Source organism: Clinocottus analis, unplaced genomic scaffold (assembly GCF_023055335.1).
Source record: "Clinocottus analis isolate CAN_PGR_092001 unplaced genomic scaffold, fCliAna1.0.p SCAF_8, whole genome shotgun sequence".
Taxonomy (NCBI): Eukaryota; Metazoa; Chordata; class Actinopteri; order Perciformes; family Cottidae; genus Clinocottus; species Clinocottus analis.
Genome location: NW_027176240.1, coordinates 13,564,327 through 13,583,583, shown reverse-complemented (window position 1 = coordinate 13,583,583; position 19,257 = coordinate 13,564,327). Strand labels below are relative to the sequence as shown.

General features: G+C 43.5%; 1 protein-coding gene across 2 annotated transcripts; it reads left to right on the top strand.

Moving 5' to 3' along the window:
- Nucleotides 1-3,125: 3,125 nt before the first annotated feature.
- Nucleotides 3,126-17,889, top strand: foxn2a (forkhead box N2a). 2 transcript variants are annotated; one of them, XM_068568516.1, is made up of 6 exons: nt 3,126-3,281; nt 13,119-13,693; nt 15,678-15,802; nt 16,056-16,105; nt 16,720-16,788; nt 17,447-17,889. In XM_068568516.1, exons 2-6 carry the CDS (start codon nt 13,133-13,135, stop codon nt 17,869-17,871), a joined length of 1,230 nt encoding a protein of 409 aa, XP_068424617.1. In that variant the 5' UTR covers nt 3,126-3,281; nt 13,119-13,132; the 3' UTR covers nt 17,872-17,889. The 2 variants fall into 2 exon arrangements, with proteins under 2 accessions (XP_068424617.1, XP_068424618.1); XM_068568517.1 differs by lacking the exon at nt 16,720-16,788.
- Nucleotides 17,890-19,257: the final 1,368 nt, after the last annotated feature.

Here is a 19,257-nt window from a genome sequence, read left to right as displayed (position 1 = left end):
AGGATAACTGCAGGCAAAAGCTGGGAGAACCTCCAGGGAAAACAAACCTGGAGAACAAAGAAAGTGTTGCATTTGAAAGAAGTTGACCACGCCTGGTTGCTCCGCCGACAGTTAAAGGTGCGTGTAAGTAACATGTAAGCTATTTCAACTGCAAAGACAGTAATGTTCAGCCTTCATGAATACTTATAGATTAAAAGAACAAGATGTCTGTCATGCTTGTTCTGTGTGTTGTCCTCATACAACAGTTGAGGTTGCCTTCTTGTCCTGGAGAGAATGCAAATACTACCTGTTTAACCAGTAGCCCCACTGACTACACTTATATGGGAAAATGAAATGTCACAGAGCCTTAGTGCAGGTGCGTGCATGCGTACATATCTGTACATGCGTGTATGTGTGTTAGCAGTCTTTAATCTACGTCACAATTCTCCCGATGACTCTTCCACTTCAGATTTCAAAGGAGGTTCAAACTAATTAGCTCAGAGTGCCGGTTGTCTGTTGGTCTCAGTCCCTTAACAACTGCAGGTGATTGTTCCAACATGTAAAACCAGGCCAGCGACTTTGTACAGTCCATGTCTTCACCTGTTTACGGTACATAAGGTAGATGAGGAAAACAACTCGATACAGTCGACATTGCAAATTGTGCATGTTTGTAAATATTTTGTGTGACATCATAGTCTTAAAATGCATGACATTACTCAACTGTACCTATTATTCTAAATGTCTGTGCGAGCGTAAGCAGGAGACAGAAAGAGCCAGAGATACCTGGCATATTTCTAACAAATATGCAAAATGTATTATTCACTGTATGTGAATCTATAGAACATTTCTTCTGGAATGTGCTTTATCTTTACAGTTTTCACCTCTTTGTTGTGTACCAAAGTGTCAACATCTGTGTTCCCACTCCAGAAACCAAAGCAAGCTTTAATGACAAAAAGGGAGAGAGAACAACAAAGGCAAGAGCACGCAATGAATGAAGAGTGGCATGCGAACAGAGGTTGTCACTAATAGAGAGTTTTATGAGCTCCAGACCTGCTGAAATGGAGTGCCGTGCGTGTGCAGCAGCTCTTATCGGCTCGTTGGCAGTGAGGGGAGGGTGAGAGCTTCCACACTTGCGCTTCGTAAAAAACGGTCTGATTCATTTTCCGCATGAGAGGGTCTCACTGGGGCGGCATCAGACCAGCCAGTCCACACAGATTTATGGACCATTAAAGCAGCAGGCCTCCTGACCGCTGTGCCACCGTAGGCTGGCTGCTAAGACACACTGCACCCTCATTCACGCTCGGCCGCTACTCTCCATCACAGGCGAGCTTCCTCATTGTTCATCCCTTCCATCAGTACCACTTTTACTGCCTTACATGAACTCCTCTCATAGTGTGTGATCCTGCTATTCTTCACCTCAATCCTTTTTGTACAAAGGGAGTTGTTTACTGTAATTATTCTCCCCCATTGTTAAGTGAACACAGTTTTCACAAAGACTTTTTTGTTATCCTTTCATGTCACAAAAAAGTATCATTCCTCGTGTCAGTCATCAGCACTCTGGGTAGACAACATGTTATGTGGACCAGGAAATGTTCCAGTACTGTTAAGGATATCTCTGATGGTGGTCAGTGGGGCATGTTGTTTTAGCCTAACAGCTTTTACAATCAGATTAGCGCCATTGCAGGCACACAGACTAATGGGTCTGTCTTTCTAAAGCATCTACAATCAACTGTTTCCCCGTGTTATTAATGCACCTTGCTCTCCTCTCTCTCTTGCTAGCTTTGCAACTTCCTCATCCCTCAGAGTGATACTGGAAGGAAAAAATGGGGCAGAGTCTACGCATCGCACTGGCCCTAAGAATAGCTCAGTGTGCAGGAAAATCATGCCGCAGAAACCTGAGCGAAGTCTCAAAATCATGAATGAATGAATATAATGGTATCCAGAGTGCTTCACCGCCACTGATGAATCACTTAATGTGCTTCTTTGTTAGACAAATGAATATTGCTACATTTAATACCAATCTGGCATGAAAAATACACAAGTGTTTCTATGTATTGTAGGCCTATACCTGAACAAAGCGACCCAAGAGTAACAAAAACTCAATGAAGCAGTCTGTTAATGATAAGTCCCAAGCCAAAGATATATACAAATACTTTCCAGAGTATCACTCAGGTATTCACTCTGACACAAAGCTGCCATTGCGCCACTGCAAAGCTTGTTTGTCCAGTTAGTAGAAGGGGAAAAACAAGGGTGTGCATCCACACCAGTACAGAACAGCCCTGCTGCATGACCGGTATTTGGTTAGACACAGTAAAAGCAAACAGAGAGGCTATTAGATCAGTCCACTGAGAGCTACTCATATACGCTTATGAAATAGAGTGTCTGGGACGAGTAAGGTATCACCGCTATGTGAAAGTTACAGTTTGGTGTGAAGTCAGTTGGTCAGCAAAGCTGCACTCAACAGATAGCCTGGTTTTCCTGCTGCTCTACAAGCACATAAAGTCATGTGAATAACCCTCATGTGCATTTTGGATTTTCTACACATTCACAAAGATAGAGCTTAATCCGCAACTAGGAAGGTATAGGCTATATCATTGTGCTTTTCTTTTTCTTGACTTTTTTTGGGGGGGGGGGGGGGGTGTCTCTGCTTTGTCTAAATGCTTAGGCATCAACCAGCATGTGTCTGTTGTGTGTATATACACGTCACGGTTGCTCGTTGTGTCGCCGTTTACTCTGGGAGGGGCCCTGCTGAAGGTCCACTCTCGTCACGAGGCTGGGTGTGGTGACACATCCTTTCTCTCCGCCCCGAGGTGTTTGTGTAGCCTAAATAACGCGGGATTGTGGTGCGGGGGGGACCCATAGGGCTCGATCCCTCACACACACTTTAGCAAATTGTAATAAACCCCACTACTTCGCCGTATTCCCTATTATTCATAAAACGATTTTCAGAAAACGTGTTTCCCTCCTCTGTGTTACGTTACAAGCAGCTGGCGATAAAAGCGAAAGCACATTGCGCGCGATGCAAAATAGGGATGGCGTGCGCGTGCACGGCGGCTCAGGCGCTGCGGCAGTTGCCAGGGGAGATAGGAGGGGAGGGGTTTTGATTGGTTGAAGTGGGCCTGTTGCTATGACGACGGCGAGGGGTTTGGTAGCGTTGCCGTGCGCTGTGTGATCCGCGCGCTGCGTGCATGGAGGAAGCAGCTGCTGATCTGATCTCTGACATTGTGCGAGACAGACATCTGAATAAACTGCGCACAGAGGCGTCCCTAAACACACCGCGCCGAGGCACGCTGTGCATGATTGTGAGTATTTTAACCTTTGTATTTAAATACGTATCTCTTGGTAAATAGTGTTCGGGTGGATTCGGGTTTCTGTGTTTCGAACAAGCGAAAAGTAAATGTGGTCAAGTGACTTTGCTTAGAGCAGCCAGCATGGCAGAACAAGCGACAGCATGTGGCCAGCTAGCTAGCGTCAACGTCACTCCTCTCGGCTCCCTCAGCTCCCTCTCACAGCGCCACATACTAGTTATATTTGTATGTTTGTGGAAACAGAATCCCGATGATGGTATTCTCTAGTCGGGGTGTTATGCTAACGCTAGCAGCAGATTCCCTGACCCACCGAGCCGCTACCGCTAGCGCTACTTTAACCTCACGCTTGAGCTAACGTTGGTTGTGTTACAGCCCCCGGCACACTGACTTTAACTAAAGCGAAATGAAACGTACCCAAACGGAGGGCACGTTACTTTCGCAACGAGCCCCGGGTGTCTGAAAGTGTTGTGCAATAAAGTCCACTCTCCATTACGTGTAACTTTGTGTTCCTCGCCGTGGTGGCTCGTGAGTGTGGTCTTCGGCTCCGCGGGGAGTAAACGCCACTGTGCACACGGCGTTAGCCCCGAAGCCTGTTAGTTGTCTTTGCTAACAGCACTTTTCGTTCACGTTTCGCACCCGGCTTCGACTCCGACTCCGTGTCATTAAAAGCCTTTTGGTTGTCGCGTAGCTCTCCAGGGGTGAGTTAGCAGACAGCGGTATTGACTCAATATTTGTTTGTTTTTTTTTAGTTCAAGACGCACGTCTTCTCCTCATATTTATGAATTGTTGAATTTTTAATGGTGTGTACCGACGGTACCAGAGGTTGGGAGGCTACACGGGCTAGCTAAGCACATGATGTAATGGATTATCACAAGATTGTCCCAGATACAGAGTGCTCTGCAAACATTGTCAGAGTGAAGGAGAAATATCTCTTTTTAATCCAGTGGTATATAGTTCATAGTTTTGCTGTTGAATAGGTGTCTGTGTGCTTTATGTTATTCCACGTGTCTGGTGTTGTCTGCCCTCTTGTAGTCGCTCTACCTGCTGCCGGTTGGTGTGTTATTTACTGGACTGGACAAACCTCATCTAAAATTCATGATCTGCTCTGAGATTTATGTGTATTTGGTGGGGAAAGTGATGGGGAAAATATCTTTTGTGAGGTTATGACATTAATGTAGGCTGACGGTCCTTTCTTCTTGCTTGACAGTTGTTAAAGCCCTTGTGATAAATGGAAGACAAAGGCAACAGGAGCTTAAGGGACAGAAAAAAGACAAAACAAAACAAAAAAGAAACAGATGTTGTCAATCTGCCATTTTTTTTATTGCCAGACTCTCCATGGTCATGTTGTCGGTCAAACCATCTGTTGTCTTTGCTGTTGTTTGTAGTTCTAGCATTTATTCACTCCTGTACATGTTTGTATCTACAGAAGCCTCTGAAGGAGAAGGACTTTTGCCTCCCAGAATAGACTTGGGTCTTCTAACTTTACTGACATTCATTGCTATAAATAAGGCTGGTCACAACCCAGTGATGCTGTTATTGCAGATGTGAAACTGCTTTAATAAAGACAGGGGTCAAAAGCATCACAGTGGTGTTGGATTTTACTTAGTTGTGCACCATCATATGGTTATTCTAATTGTTGGAAGACGAATGAGACATTATACTTACCATACATGGCATTATTTTATGGTTTAAAGTTCCTTTCATCCTCAGTAAGAGGTGAAATGCAGGTGAACTAGGAAGCAGACTGCACAGTATTTTCGAATATCATTGTCTCTTTTTTTGGGTCAGCACAATCCATGTTAGCAAATGTTACTGGCAGACTTGATAATCTAATGTGTTTACTGATGCTGGCTTGAAACTGACAGACAACAGAGTAATAGGATACTTTTCATCACATACGCTTGTTGCGTTTAACCAAGGGCTATGAGCCTGCTTCTTAAACTCATGTTTTTTTTTTCTCAAAAGACTAATGTCCTGACAATCACACACTTCTACTATGTCGCTCCAAGTTCATGTTTAATATCAAAAATATCTTAAGCTCCTCTAGAACTCCTTTGAATGCCACGCTTTATTTTTTATAACTTGGGAAACACATATGTGTCACTTTTCTGAGAAGTCGCCCCATTTTACTGTAATGATGACAGAACAGTAAGATGTTCCTCAGGGGATGCACAATCACACTGAGGCAATGTGACAGGAGAGACCACAGCACAATGTGTTCATCAAGTGAATATTTGGTCTGTAACATACATTCGATCCAGTGGAGCGCTGTTGTCCTGTTCAGTCATCACAACATACTGAATATAAAGTATAACATCTTAATAAGGAAGTGGCATGGTACTCCATTGTAGTCGTTACTGTTGCACCCTATCTAAGCAAGAGTGGTATGGAATCAGCACTTTAAAATGGTGGTGTTGCCATGTAATCAGTCTTATCACAGAGTTGCGCACTCTGACCTAGAGTAAATGAAAGGTTGCGTCCTCCAAAATCCACCATGTTCCTTTGGCCATAAGAGTGACTGGTTTTAAATTCATTACGAAAGCTGACCCGTGTGGCAGAAATGTTTGGGATTGCTCAACACAGTCTAAACTTGGTTTGTCATGGACTGAACAGAATAGCTTAAAACACTATAACCCACGGTTCTCTAAACAACCTGTAATTACCAAGTAATTTGTGACTTTGATTTCTACTAAGTATTTTTAATCGTTGTAATGGTAGATGTTGAATAATTAGATGATTGGCAGGATAAGGTAGTTGGCAGTCATTGTTCACTTGAGGTAACTGTACTTTCATAATTATGATGTTGTGTGCATACTGTAATGTTTTTATACATTTGAACTAGAAAATGATTTATAATAAAGCATGTGGGAATTAAGTCTATGCTAGTCTACAAGCCTCTGTTGCTGACGTTTAGGCAGTGTATTTTTTAAAATTATCAGCCAAAGAAAGTTTTTAAAGGCTTTTGTTTTTATAAAGAATATGTTGATCACCCTTAACCTCCCATTATCAGGACTTACGGGGTTAAATTGAACAACCACATATCCATCTGAGATCAGTCACCAATCAGTGAGCTCCAGCTTTAACTGCTGACGTTGGTATGTCTGTCTTGTGGAGTTTACTGCTTCATGCAGTTTTGTGGTGGTTGGCTTGAATAATTAAAGCAGCACATGTGTGTTTCATCACCTGCTCACACCCCCTGTTTTGAAGGAGGGATATCCCCCGAGTGAGTCGTCTTGGGTCTGTGACATTCTGTTCATCAAACAGAGGTCCTCGCTCCGAATTTGAGATGCAAACGTAAACTTCTGTGGCAGCATGTGCAGCCACCCTTCTTTAGTTTTCCTGTTTTGATCCTGTCTAGGATGTTTTTCAGTTTTTGTCCTGTGATGTTTCACATCATTTAGAAATAAGGATACCTAAATACGCTAAATGCCATCTACTGCTGTCCTCTCCCCTCCAACTTAGCAGTTGTCGCTATTTTACAAACTGTGGTCAAATACTGAAGGTAATGTTGTGACATCAATAAAATGGCACAGCAGGTTGAGATTCGGTTCAGAATAAAAAAACAAACATAGTTTTAACGTGAATGCTTTGTGTTTGTAGCTCACTTTTGACTTCTTACGCCTCTGTGTGTTTACAAAAGTTGTTTATGGGCAATCTACTCCTGTTGTGGCGCCCTTCCGTCTACTCCAGTTATTGTTTTACGTCTCTTGATTGGTCACAGTGGTTATGCACTAACTCTATCGTGCGCAGCCCCCTCCTCCTCGTCCCTGCCTCTTTCTGACAGTGCCTGTCTAATTTCTCACGGGCTGGACTCAAGACGCAGCCCATTAGGTCCAGCCTTAATGAAAGCAACACTGATGCGACCGTTTCCTTGTTGAGAGAAAGGAAGAGGGACGCAAGTCTGTGTCCTGTGTCACAATGGGTCTTTGTCCCGTCATCCCTGGTAAAATTAACAGGGACTTATGTAAGTGATGGCAATATGATGACACAGGCTGACCATTTTGTGTGCAAATCATCAAATTGTATTGTCAGTTTACCAACATTTCGGGCCGCAGACAGTTGTATTCACTGTTTAGCCAAAGTGTAATGTAAGTTTAACTGATGCATCACACGGTGTTATTAAATGTTTTATATAAGGCTCCGGACTTGAGGCAGCTCAATCCAGGAATACGCACGCAGCTCGGTTTACTAGAGCATGTCTAGAGCTTTGCTATTTTTAAAAGTCTTAAATTTGCATCAGATCACCATAGTGAGATGTTGGAAATACAAGTTTAGTGGATATTTTAAAGTCAACCTCATTTGAGCAGAAGATGTAACAGAAAACAAGTCCCAAAAAATGTGAAGTTGTTTTATGATCATTGGAACTAATTTTCTCTCGGGTCTGTGGAGTATTGTATGGTGAAAGTTATGCCTGGGTACTTAAAATCTTACTGGGAATTGGTACAAATGGGCTTACAAGAAATGCTCTTGTGGGTTAGACCTAAAAAAACAAAGGTTCTGTATAAGCCCTAATTAAGAAAGATTTAAAATAATCGTCGATTTTTCTTCTTTTTTTTGTATGTTGTTCTCCAATAATTTCTTTTGTAGGAGCTGTTGATGTTGAATCAACATAAGTGAGTAGAAGACAAATGGAAAAGGCCGCTTTTCTCCGTATGATGTAATTGGCGCCGTACACCCGTGTTTGCGAGGGTCTGTCCAGATGTGGATGTCTGCATGCAACCCTAAAACCTGTGATTATGCGGACTGTACATGTATCGTTCCACAGTCCAGTTGGTAGTGTATGCACTACTACCTGGTCTGCCAAGAAGAAGATAACAAAATGGCTGCTTGTTTTGAGGAGAGATTGTGCAAGGAGATCCTCCTCAACCCACATTTAAAGGAATAAAAATACTCCTGGAAAACAATGATATAGTGCTGCAAGAAGAATAAAACGTGTTGCCTATCGTCATGTGATGTTACTGCTTCTTAACATACTTCAGCCTTTCATACCTAATGAAGGACTCCATTAGAGTATCTATTACTCAGAATTGAAGGCTTTTGTCATTTAAATTTTTTGCAAAGCCTTCTTGAGGTTTTATGTGTTTTAACAAAATGTCATTTGCAAAAACCTGTTGTATTTACTTGGAAAGTAATCTCAGAAAAAACACATTCCTGGAAAGGCTTATGTTGAAACTTCGACTGAACTTTTAAAGGGACATTGTGCCTTCAAAGATAGTTGGAAGTGTAACATCAAATGAACTTGTAATCAATGCTGCTTTTGCTATTCACAAGTATGAGAGGTTGCTGCGTAGCTGATTGGTGGCTAGTGTTTGCACACTGAACTTAAAGCCACATGACCCAAAGATAAGGTTTCAGCGTTGACTGGGGGCTGGCGTGTACTTCTCAAGGCCTCGCCTCTGTTGACAGTCAAAGTGCAGTCCTGTGTGTTTGCGTTCAAAGTCACTGTGTGAAGTTAATGTCTTCGATGAACATCACAATAATTATCCATTGTTCGTCTTGCTTGTTTTCCCCTGACCGTTAAAGTGATCACATCAGTCAATACATTGGGTTCGGCTTGGTTGTTTCTATAAGCTACTTGATGGTGGAATTCATAGATTGCCAAACTAAATACCGCTGCTTGTTCAGCGCTACCTCTCGGCTTCTCGCTGCTCGAGTCCACTGGTTGGTGGAGAGGCCTGACTGTCTCTGTGGGAAGTCTGCATTTGTTTTCTGAAAATGAACTTCCTCAACAGGCAGGAGGTGTTTCCTTCCCTCCCGGTCCTCTGTTTGTTTGAAACTGTGAGGTGAATACTGAGCACTTCTGAAACATGACAAGAGCAAAAACAACTGCTCCTTTGTATGAGCCGAGTGCTTTGTGCAAGCTTTTTTCGTTCGCTCGCTCGTTAATCTCGTTTTAATCCATTGAGTAGTTTGATTTGAAAATGTATCACTTATACATGCTTTAACAGTAGCCTAACAATAATGCAGGCATTATTTGTTATGACATAATTTAACCCTCCCAGTAAAAAAAGACTGCCACTTGTGTGTGTGTCTCTCTCTGTCTCTCTGTCTGTCTGTCTGTCTCTCTCTCTTCCCACCCCACCTCCCCTTTGTCTCATTCACATTTTTTTTAGAAGTACAGCCAGACTGGGTAGTCACCTAAACATCAGTTAGGGTTTCAAATAACAGCCTTTGCCATGGGGCTTTTCGACACACCTGTGTGTGTGTATGACAGAGGTGTAACTGGTTTGTGTCAACTGGTTTATTTCTTGCAAAGAGGGTGTGGCGTGAGTGCGTCTGTGCATGAATGCGCAGCAGTTAAATACATAATGTCTTGTTTTTTGTTCTGAAATCTGTTATTTACATCAAAATAATAGGTTGTTTGGTAATTTGACAGTAGCCTTTTGGGTGTAAAGACAGCATTGTGAGGTACGTCTTAATGGCACTTATTCGGCAGTGCCATCAGAGTTGGCTGTGGCCTTTCCCACTGCTCTTTGTCAGACAGGTTTGTGAAGAACAGCAGCAGACTGCTGGCCTCAGCATTTTCCGCCTGTATTGATCTCCCCACATTAGCTCCCTCTTCATGCACAGACATGAGCACAATTGCTTCCCTTACAACATTGGCTGCCGTGGCAACTGAGTCCAGATTGTGAGATTCAGTCCCCAGAAAACATCTCAAACCAGTACCTCCTCATCTCGACACCGCTATCATCTCCCTTTACATTTTTCCGTACACATTTGCCACATCGGAGGCTGGATTGGCCACTTCAAGCTATCTCCATATGTCTTTGTGTAATTCTGAATAGGCTAAGTGCTTAACAGGATAAAAGAGCAGTTTGAAAAGGGGGAAAAATGTGCCATGGCACCTGCTGTTAGTGTCTGCCTGTTTGCACATGAATATGATGAGGCTGGCGTTGCGCGGTGCTATTTTAACTTGCAGATGAGCCATCAGGTCAGCGCCATTGCAGCTTTGGTGGGTTTTCAAGGATGCTACAGTCAACAGGCCAGTCTGGCTTATTAGCTCCCTCTGCACACTAGTGTCCCAGTATTCATTGCAGTCCCAGCAGCTTCTCTTTGATGCCTTTTCATAAGAGCAACGATAACTGCGATCATTGCAACAGTTGTAATTGACCAGCTGCATTTATAGGAAAACACTTCCTGTGTTTGGCTGGATGCAAGGCAGCTTTTGCGACCGCGCACCCGGCCTTCGTTGATATTCAAATGACTTCTGGAGGAGATACTCAAAGGAGGATAAGCGCTCTCTGGTACCCGAGGGCCCAGCTGAGGGGTCATGACTGAAGATGGACTGAGGTGAAGCTCTTTTGTGCTTTAAGGTTCATCAGTGGTGTGACACTTGAGCCAGACAGTGACTTCTCCTCATGTTCTCGCCACTCAACAGAATCAAGTTTACGGGCAGTCATGGCCTGTTGAAGAAGAAAGGCCAACCGCAGGGAGTGTTACAGTTAAATCCATTTGACCACACCTGTTAACTAAACAAAAGACCCGATGCAGTCAAGGATGTTTGTCATCAGCATTTACCGGGTAACACAGTCATTGATCTAGGGTTGACTTAAACTTAAAAAGAACAGCCAAAAGTAGGTCTTCATAAAAAAAAGCCTTGGATCCTTGTCAATTGGCATTCTCAATCCTTTTTTCTCTCTCATAGCATCACAAATGCAAAAACTCTTTGTAAAGACTCTGCTCTAATTTCTGTGTACACATTTCATTTTCAAAAATATTGGATATTGGGCCTGTGCACACAGCTCGCTATGTTTAGAAATGATTTTTGGAAGGATAAATTCATTAACATTTCTTTTTTTTTTTTAAGCTGCAGTCTTGTCTGTCTGCACAGTCTTTCTTTCTATTTTTAAATCCATTCAGAGTCGGAACCTGTCATGTCAAGAGATATCTTTCTATGTTTTGGTCTCTTGAGCAGAGATTCCCCTTTTAACACAAATGGGCAGTTCTCTCGCTGCCTGACAAATCTGATAGCTCTGCTTCGCTTAGAGCTGTGATTCATCCTCGACTGAGGATAACTTATATTGCCTACCGCACTACCACGAGTGTCCGTTGGCTCACTCTCTCAGTCTCTCGGTCTCTCTAGCCCTCTTTCTGTCATCCTCCGTCCTCCCATAAAATGATGTCTCTATTGTTATGTCCCTTCCTATGTTCACTCTGCCTGTCCCCTTTGCCTTTGGCCTGGAAAGCTCTTCGCCTTACTTCCTTCTTTTCCGGAAATATATGCGGCTCACAAGTAAATTTCAATGGTGCTGACGAATTGAAACGCGGACAATGGAGGTCTGACAAAATGTAGCTGGCATGACGTCACTTCTAGAGCAGACAGGATGTGCAATGCTGACAGAAACACAAATATTCTTTTAAAGTCCAAATGAATCACAACCCTAGATGTTAGAAGTTAATCTAAACCAAAATAGGATCAGTCTATTTGTTTATCCCCTCATTGAGGGTTGAGTGGTCATTTTGTAAATGCACTTATGCCTCCTCCTTCCCCCTCATGTGCTTCCTGGCTTTGACACACTGATTTGTGTGTGTGCGTGTGTACACACTACCTCTCCTGTCTCACCCACTGTGCAAACACTCGAGTTTGACCCAATTCTTATCTTATCATAGAAATGAAAATATATTCACCAGCATTCCCCGTGCGCCTTTACCTCTCCATCCGTCCATCTCTGTCCGCATCCAGGAGATCCCAGACCACCCCTGACCGGGGCATCTGCTGTTCACCCACTGGGTGCAGCAGGAGGTTTTCGTCTGTGGCAGAGCCAGCCAGCATGGCTTATTATATTTCCTTATTTTCTTATTGTATCTATGGATCTTGTTTGTGGGGATTTTTGCTCCTATTGAAGGAATGGCATGGTTGTCATGGTGACACCCAGGACATAAAGCGTGTTGTGAGCGAAGCCAAAGAGTGATCTCTTTGTGCTCTTGGCCTCACCAACCCGTGTGCACGACCAGAGCTTGTATTTTATGTTCTTTTTTTTAAATTTTTTTTTTTTTTATTTTTTTTTTACAGTTATTCAGATTGATTAGATATTATTTTATTTTCAAATAAGAACATATTTACTTATTTTAGTGAGCTGAGACACGGACATGCCTGTTCTTAATACCAGAGCTCATCAATTGAAACAATTTGACGGGATCATCGCTGATGACATGCCAGTAATCCTTCCTGTGCTCATGTAAAAAAAAAGAAAAAAAAAAGTATCATTGTCTTATTAATAATGGTACTTGGGTGGATTTAGTTAATGATACAGGGCTTCTGGCAATATTGAATTTTCTAGTGCCTGTAGCCTCTTTACACTACTTAATCTGGCATGTGACAAATTGAGACTTGATCCTGGCTGAATGCAGATCAGTTCATGAGAGCCATTCACTCCCTAAGACGGAGGCCTTCCACTCATTCCTGCAGTCGTTGGATGGTTTCATGCTCATTTACACATAACGAGCGTCTGGGTCTTGTCTGAAACGAGGTGGGCGTCGAGGAGTGGAGCCCTAAGTTGGTTCACTTGCATGAGAGGACCTCTTCAAAGGTCCTCGGTCGAGAACAGGGAGAGCCGAGAGCCTCTCCGACCTTCGGCAGGCGTGCATGAGACGGGCAGTTAGAGGGCCAGCAGGTGCAATAGAGGCCGACAAGCTCTGCCACAGGGTGTTTGCCCCCAGGACAGAGTTAGGAAAATGAGGTCAATGCTTGGAAGAGCACATCTTTCCATTATGTCACATCCAGTTATTTCATACCGCCAATTTTTGTTGTGAAGTCAGTTCACTATCAAACACTGATTCTTGTCTACATGCTGTCTAACATGATCAACCTCTTCTCTCCTCTGTTTCCAGACCTCTTTGGTTTAATGGGTCCAATCATTGGGATGTCACCAGATAAGAAAACGGAAATTCCGGGTATGCAAGAGGAGCGGACGGGGCTCAGAGGTGTTTGCGGTGTGGGAACACTTCCTGAGGCGGAGTGTGCGTCAAGTCCGCTGGCGACCAGCGTGGATCGTGCTTTAGGTGCTGAGGATGAGGAGCTCACCAACCTCAACTGGCTACACGAGAACCTGCTTCAGAACTTTGCTCTGGGAGGTCCGGAGGCTCAGCCCAGCGGCAGCCCGCTCTTCGACATAGAGGGAGACTACGGGCCCAACCAGGGGCCGTCGTCCTCCTCCTCGTCGTCACACAGCAGAGGCAGGGAGCGGGACTCGTTGAAGTCCAAACCCCCCTTCTCGTTTTCTCTCCTCATCTACATGGCCATCGAGCAGTCTCCCAGCAAGTCTTTGCCTGTTAAAGAAATCTATGGCTGGATTCTCGAGCACTTCCCTTATTTCTCCAATGCTCCCACTGGCTGGAAGAACTCAGTTCGTCACAACTTGTCCCTGAACAAATGCTTCCGCAAGGTCGAGAGGAGTTTGGGAAAGGTAGGTCATGTGTTACTTTCTCCTACTTTCATGCACTTCACATGGCGATTTGAGAAAACTGCACTGTTTAGACTAATTTCCTCAAAACTGTTATTGCATTTTTTCATCATGTGATATTAACATTTCCTGAGGCCAAACGTTAAGCATAACACAACCGGTCAACAGTGCATTTCAGCATGCCGCTGCATTGTGGCTCGTGTGACAGTGTCCAGGGACTGTAATACAGCCGGGGGGGGGACCTCTGACTGCTGCGATAACGCCGGAATACAGTCAAGGTTACAGATACTCCTTCTGAGCAAGTGCAAACACAGCACACTAAGATAGGGCTTTTATTTCCCGAAGCACTACAAGGTAGAGCAACTGTTAAAACCAGGGAGAGAAGCATCTCACATTTAGAAATCTCAACGTCACACGGCGAGAAGGAAGCCAGCCTGACCTGTAGCACAGAGATGAGTTTGCTGGAATAATCTTTTGTCGGCCGGCTTCTGGTAGAGTTGTGTGTTACTCATTTGTGTTCGTGTTCTGTATAGGAAGGGGGGGAAAGAAGAGAGAAGTTGACCTTCTCATATGCACGTGCTCGTGTGATAAACCCATACTGCATATCCTGCACAAACTTTCCTATGAACTGACTGGGAAACGAGTAAAATGTTAGTTGTGAAATTGTTCATTTACTTCCTAATGGTTTCAATCTTTTATCTTGAGGAACAGAAGAGGTATGAGTGAGGAGGCTTTTGTTTGAAAACACGACTCTTCAGTATAGTTCAGCTTCCATTCGTCACTCAGGTTTTAGAACACAGTCCAGTCAGACGTGACCTAATTTGCATGTTACTGTACTGAACCAGCGAGCGACACAATGGCGGCCATATTAAGCTGAGTTCGGACTTGCATCTGGCAGAACCTGCGGAGCCAAGACTGTGCCCGTCTCGGGCCTCACATTTCCCCACCGTGGGTGGCGATGGCGGTTAGAACTCAGCGAGTAGCAACACGGTGCGGTGCAGGCCGCTCAGCATGCAGGTGCACTGCGTGAGCCCTTCGTCTGCTGAGAGACCAGTTTCACATGACACTGGCTGGTGGTTTCCGTTGCCATGGAGACATTTCCTTCTTCCTGCATCAGGGCTGGTTGGTAATCTGAGTCAAGGTTATTCTCCTCCCTCTCTCCCTCCCTCCTTCCCTCCCTCCCTTCCTCTATTCTCCTCCCAGACTGGGCAATGCGCCGCCATCAGATAAAGTGACACTTAACACACTCGTGCACACATCACTAACGGACACATTGGTTCCTCACACAGTACCAATGAGCAGTTTTTTTTCTCCTTTTGTCTCAGCCGTTAAGGAATTCTTACTTATGCGTTTGCTATTTCCAGTGCTTGGTTTATTATGTCGTCTCCTTGAGGAACTGTTTCCTGAACAACTTTTGCCATTTGTGAAAAAAGGAGACATTTTATTACATCACTATGCTTTTGTATGCACTGTTAACACAGATATGGCCAGCTGAAGATTTTGAGGCATTTTGTGAATGTAAGCCAATTGATGAATAATTCTGAAGCATAGAAATAGATCAAAATCTAGTTTCAAATTTGTACTTACCAACAGTTGTTAGTGGGGAAGAAGTGTAGCAACAATACTGCAAGCTAGCAAGTGTGAATATAAAGAATGCATGATTTCCAATAATTGAGGGAAATGCATTAAAATGTTCACAAAGCTTCAAGGATCCACACTGAATTTAAACATAGCTTTTGTTTGTTTACAAGACAATCCACAGGGTACTGTTGTTTTAAAGATAATCAAAGGACCAATCAGAATATATTCTAGACAAATGTATGGCTTGTCTCTAACACGGCTATGTAATGCTCATAAATCGGAATTTTTAGTACATAATTGATTTACAAAATCAAAACTATTCACACAATTTGTTGCAAAAGTTGATGGCAATTTCTTTCTTTTTAAGCGGGGTTGTAAGTTTGACTGTCCCTGCTCTTTTCTACAGGCCAATGGAAAAGGTTCTCTTTGGTGTGTTGACCCGGAGTATCGCCCCAACCTGATCCAAGCCCTTAAGAAGCAGCACTTCCCCGCCGCACATGCCTTCTGCACACCACCCGCCTCCCCACCCAGGTACCTTGTCGTCTCTCTGGATGTTGTGCATTATATATTTGTATCAGTCGTACCAGATTCCATTTATTCATTGGACTCAGCATTGTTAGCAGCGCATATCACAACAATATTTTTTCTTTTACTTTGGCAGTCTGTATTTCTATTTGACATTTGATACCTTTTTTATTAACTGAAAGGGGTCACATTTGACTTTTCTCTACATCTCATTTACAAGATCTGACCTTTTTGTGTGTTTTTTATTTGCATTCTGCAGTGCCTCCTCACCCTCTCGCCATCTCTTTCTTCAAGGCTGCTCATTCAAAGGTGAGACAGACGCAAACCAGCTCGGCTTTCCACTTTCGACATGTGCATTAAAAGCAGATGTACAGAAATGACATCCGCTGCAGTTTATTTTAGCGTGTGCTTGTGTGGTATTTTGATTATGTTGCCTGTTCACATTTCAGTCCCAGAACATTCAGCATCACTGTGCTTGTATCTTCAACTCTTGGTTTGATTTGTTGCTTTCGAGTCATGGATGCCTCATGTAGACCATAATGTAGAGAGCTCCCTGTCGATGCATCAGCCTCCTCTTTTCCCCCCTCTGCCTCTTGGATTTGTAACCTTGACGACAGGCAAAGGTTCTGCTGGTGCTGTGTTGAGCACTCAGTCTCACTGTAATCATTAATAATTTAGAGCCCCAGAAGTGAGCTATGAGGCTTTTAGACACTTTGTCAGGTCTGAAAAGATCGGATGCAATACCAGTGGCTTCAATTCATCTCCTGGTTTGTTTCGGTGAACCTCTAATCCATTCGGGGAGCATTGATTGGGTCTCTGTGTCCCTGGTTTAAAATGAAGGAGCCCAGTCCTGGTAGAGATGCCATGCTAGCATGCTTTCACGCCTCAGGACTGACCATCATGCATGTTCTCTCCTCTTCCAGAGTCTGACATTGATGCTGCCACTGCCATGATGCTCTTAAACTCTGCCCCCGGGCACCACGTTGACCCATGTAAGAGAAGTCACACGCTGCCATACTTTCATACATCCAACTCTTTGTGTCCTACCCCCAACATGCCACCCTGTCATTGCTTCTGTCATCTTTTATGTTGTGTGCTTTAATTTGTGCGCAAGTCACCTGTTCTTACGAGCAAAATGTTGGTGTAGGAAATGTTTCCAGAATATTACTTGTACCAGCTTGCATACAAATATTTTTCTGCAGGCGTTTTTTTCTTTAGAATGAATATTTGCGAAATACTAGACCCATCAGCTAGTTAGCTTAGCACAAAAGTTAGATTTGCTGTTTTATCCAAAGATAATGAAATCAACCTACCAGCACATCAAACTTTGACTAATTAACACTAGAAAACAAATAAGTGTTTTTATTACGCAAACTAAAGTCAGTTTCAGAAAGTGTTTTTAGTGCAGGAGGTTCTACATGGTAAATCCATAATGTGTGTCTAAAATGCATTTATTTAAAAAAAAAAAATGTATTGGCTGTTGTTGCTTATATTTTACATTCGATCATAATGGTATCAAACCTCAACTTAATTCAGTGACAGCTGGAGCCCTAATGTGGATAATTTGTATGTGATTGTGTTCTAATATTTCTACTTTCCCCATCAATATGTCTGCTTTAATGTGAAGATATTTTCTTAACCCCTCCTCAGGCAATTCAGACAGCCCACTTGACCTCTCCCGACCCGACTCTGTGCTGGTGAGCAGTGATCCAAAGCAGGACCACAACTACAGCAGCGTCGCCCTTCAGCGCTGCTCCTCCCGTTCCTCCTCTTCGTCTCTTTCCTCCCTGGACGAAGGAGGCTGTGACCGCAGGCAGTCCCACCGCGCCGGCAGCGAGGGCTTCCACAGCGACGAGGACTCCGACCTCTGGGACGAGAGGGGCGTCCACCAAACGTCTCGACGTCCACCCGCCATCAAGTGGCCCGCCGGCAAGAGGGCGAGGCGCGAGGTCAAGCCAGAGCTGGACGAGGAGCTGAAGGAAGCCGCCGGGTCTTTGCTGCACCTCGCTGGTATACGCAGCTGCACGGAGGGCTCTAAACGCACTGTCAAGAGCACAAAACTTAACCGGAAATAAAGATTACTTTTGCCCCCATCGGACTCCGGACCCTGTGAACCCTAACCTCTGACCCCTGATCGTGTGTCCGAGCGTGCCTCCTTCTCCTTATCTGATCGTTCATTGGCCATTTTGAGCCTTTTTTGTTTGGGAATATCCCCGTTCAACAAAACAAATGGCAATAGTATCGTTCACGCAGGAGAACAAAGCCATATAGAGACTTTTGTACCTCGGGGGTGACTGTTGGGGGTTGGTGTTTGGGCTGTGGAGAAAACATCAAGAAACTTATCCAAAATGACCTGCCTGCTTCTGTTGGATTAGAAGATTGTGATTCAAGATTTTTTTTCTCGAAAAAAGACAAAATGGGAAAAGCTGAAGGTTTTATAACTCAAAGCGTTGCATGCTTCCTCCTCAAACCTGTATCCTCTTCCAAGTGAATCTATTTATGAAGCGAATGAGTGCATGTTTGTAACAGACAAAACCTAACCTCCTGGTGTTATAATTTCCTCCTTTTTGTGCTAAAGAAAAAAAAAATGCCACTGTTTTAAAAGGAACTCCTGCTCCATGAATCCTCTTGTAAGAGAGATGCAATAATTATCCACAACCTTAACTTTCCTTGACTTTATTTCATGTTGGCATTTTTAAGAGTTGAGTATGCTAGTTAAACTTTACAATTAAGAAAACGATTGGAGTAGTACTATTATCTTGTTAAGCGATACACTTATTACACCCAAGCTCTGGCTCTATTTCAGGATTAGCAAGATATGGAAATAGTATTACTCTGCCACTGCCAAATTTAGTTGCAAAGTTAGCTATACTACTTCGCTCAGATTTGTGCGGCCATTACAGTGCTATACAAATGAAAGCTGTTTTCTTTTTTTGTTGTTGTTGCAAATCAGTTGCTCATCCTGTCGATCCCCTTCATTCATCAGTGTGTTTTTGACATATATTGTGCAGACATATTCACATGTTTGGTGACGGCCTATGCAAAGTGAACATCTGCCACTTGTTGTCAGATGTTCACTGCCTGTTCATAGGTTATCCTGCATAGATTTTATTTTTATTTTGTGTGTGTGCGTGTATCATAGTGCATGTTGACTTAAGGCTAAATCTGAGATATGACTGACTGTCTTGACCGAAAGAGTTTGAAATAGTCAAACTCTTTTTGCTCTGCTGACAAAGTAATCATAATCCTCCGATGAATGTGATCGGTGTAATGACCGATCTCCTTGCTACAGCTGTATTGTAGGGCTGCTTGGTACTCTGCTTGCTTCTGGTCCTTTTTGAATGCAAAGCTGGTTAATAATCAGATAAAGGAGCGGATTGGAAATGAATGCAGCTTCTTGCTCCACTATTTGGGTTTTTAGTTTAGTTTTAAACCATGTACTTTAGAAAATGGCAAAATTA

Bases quoted from the DNA above. Each gene is read 5' to 3' on its own strand.
- foxn2a (XM_068568516.1), top strand. From the start codon at position 13,133: ATGGGTCCAATCATTGGGATGTCACCAGATAAGAAAACGGAAATTCCG. The intron at 15,803-16,055 runs GTACCTTGTCGT...TGCATTCTGCAG, and splicing joins CCACCCGCCTCCCCACCCAG to TGCCTCCTCACCCTCTCGCC. The intron at 16,106-16,719 runs GTGAGACAGACG...CTCCTCTTCCAG, and splicing joins TCAAGGCTGCTCATTCAAAG to AGTCTGACATTGATGCTGCC.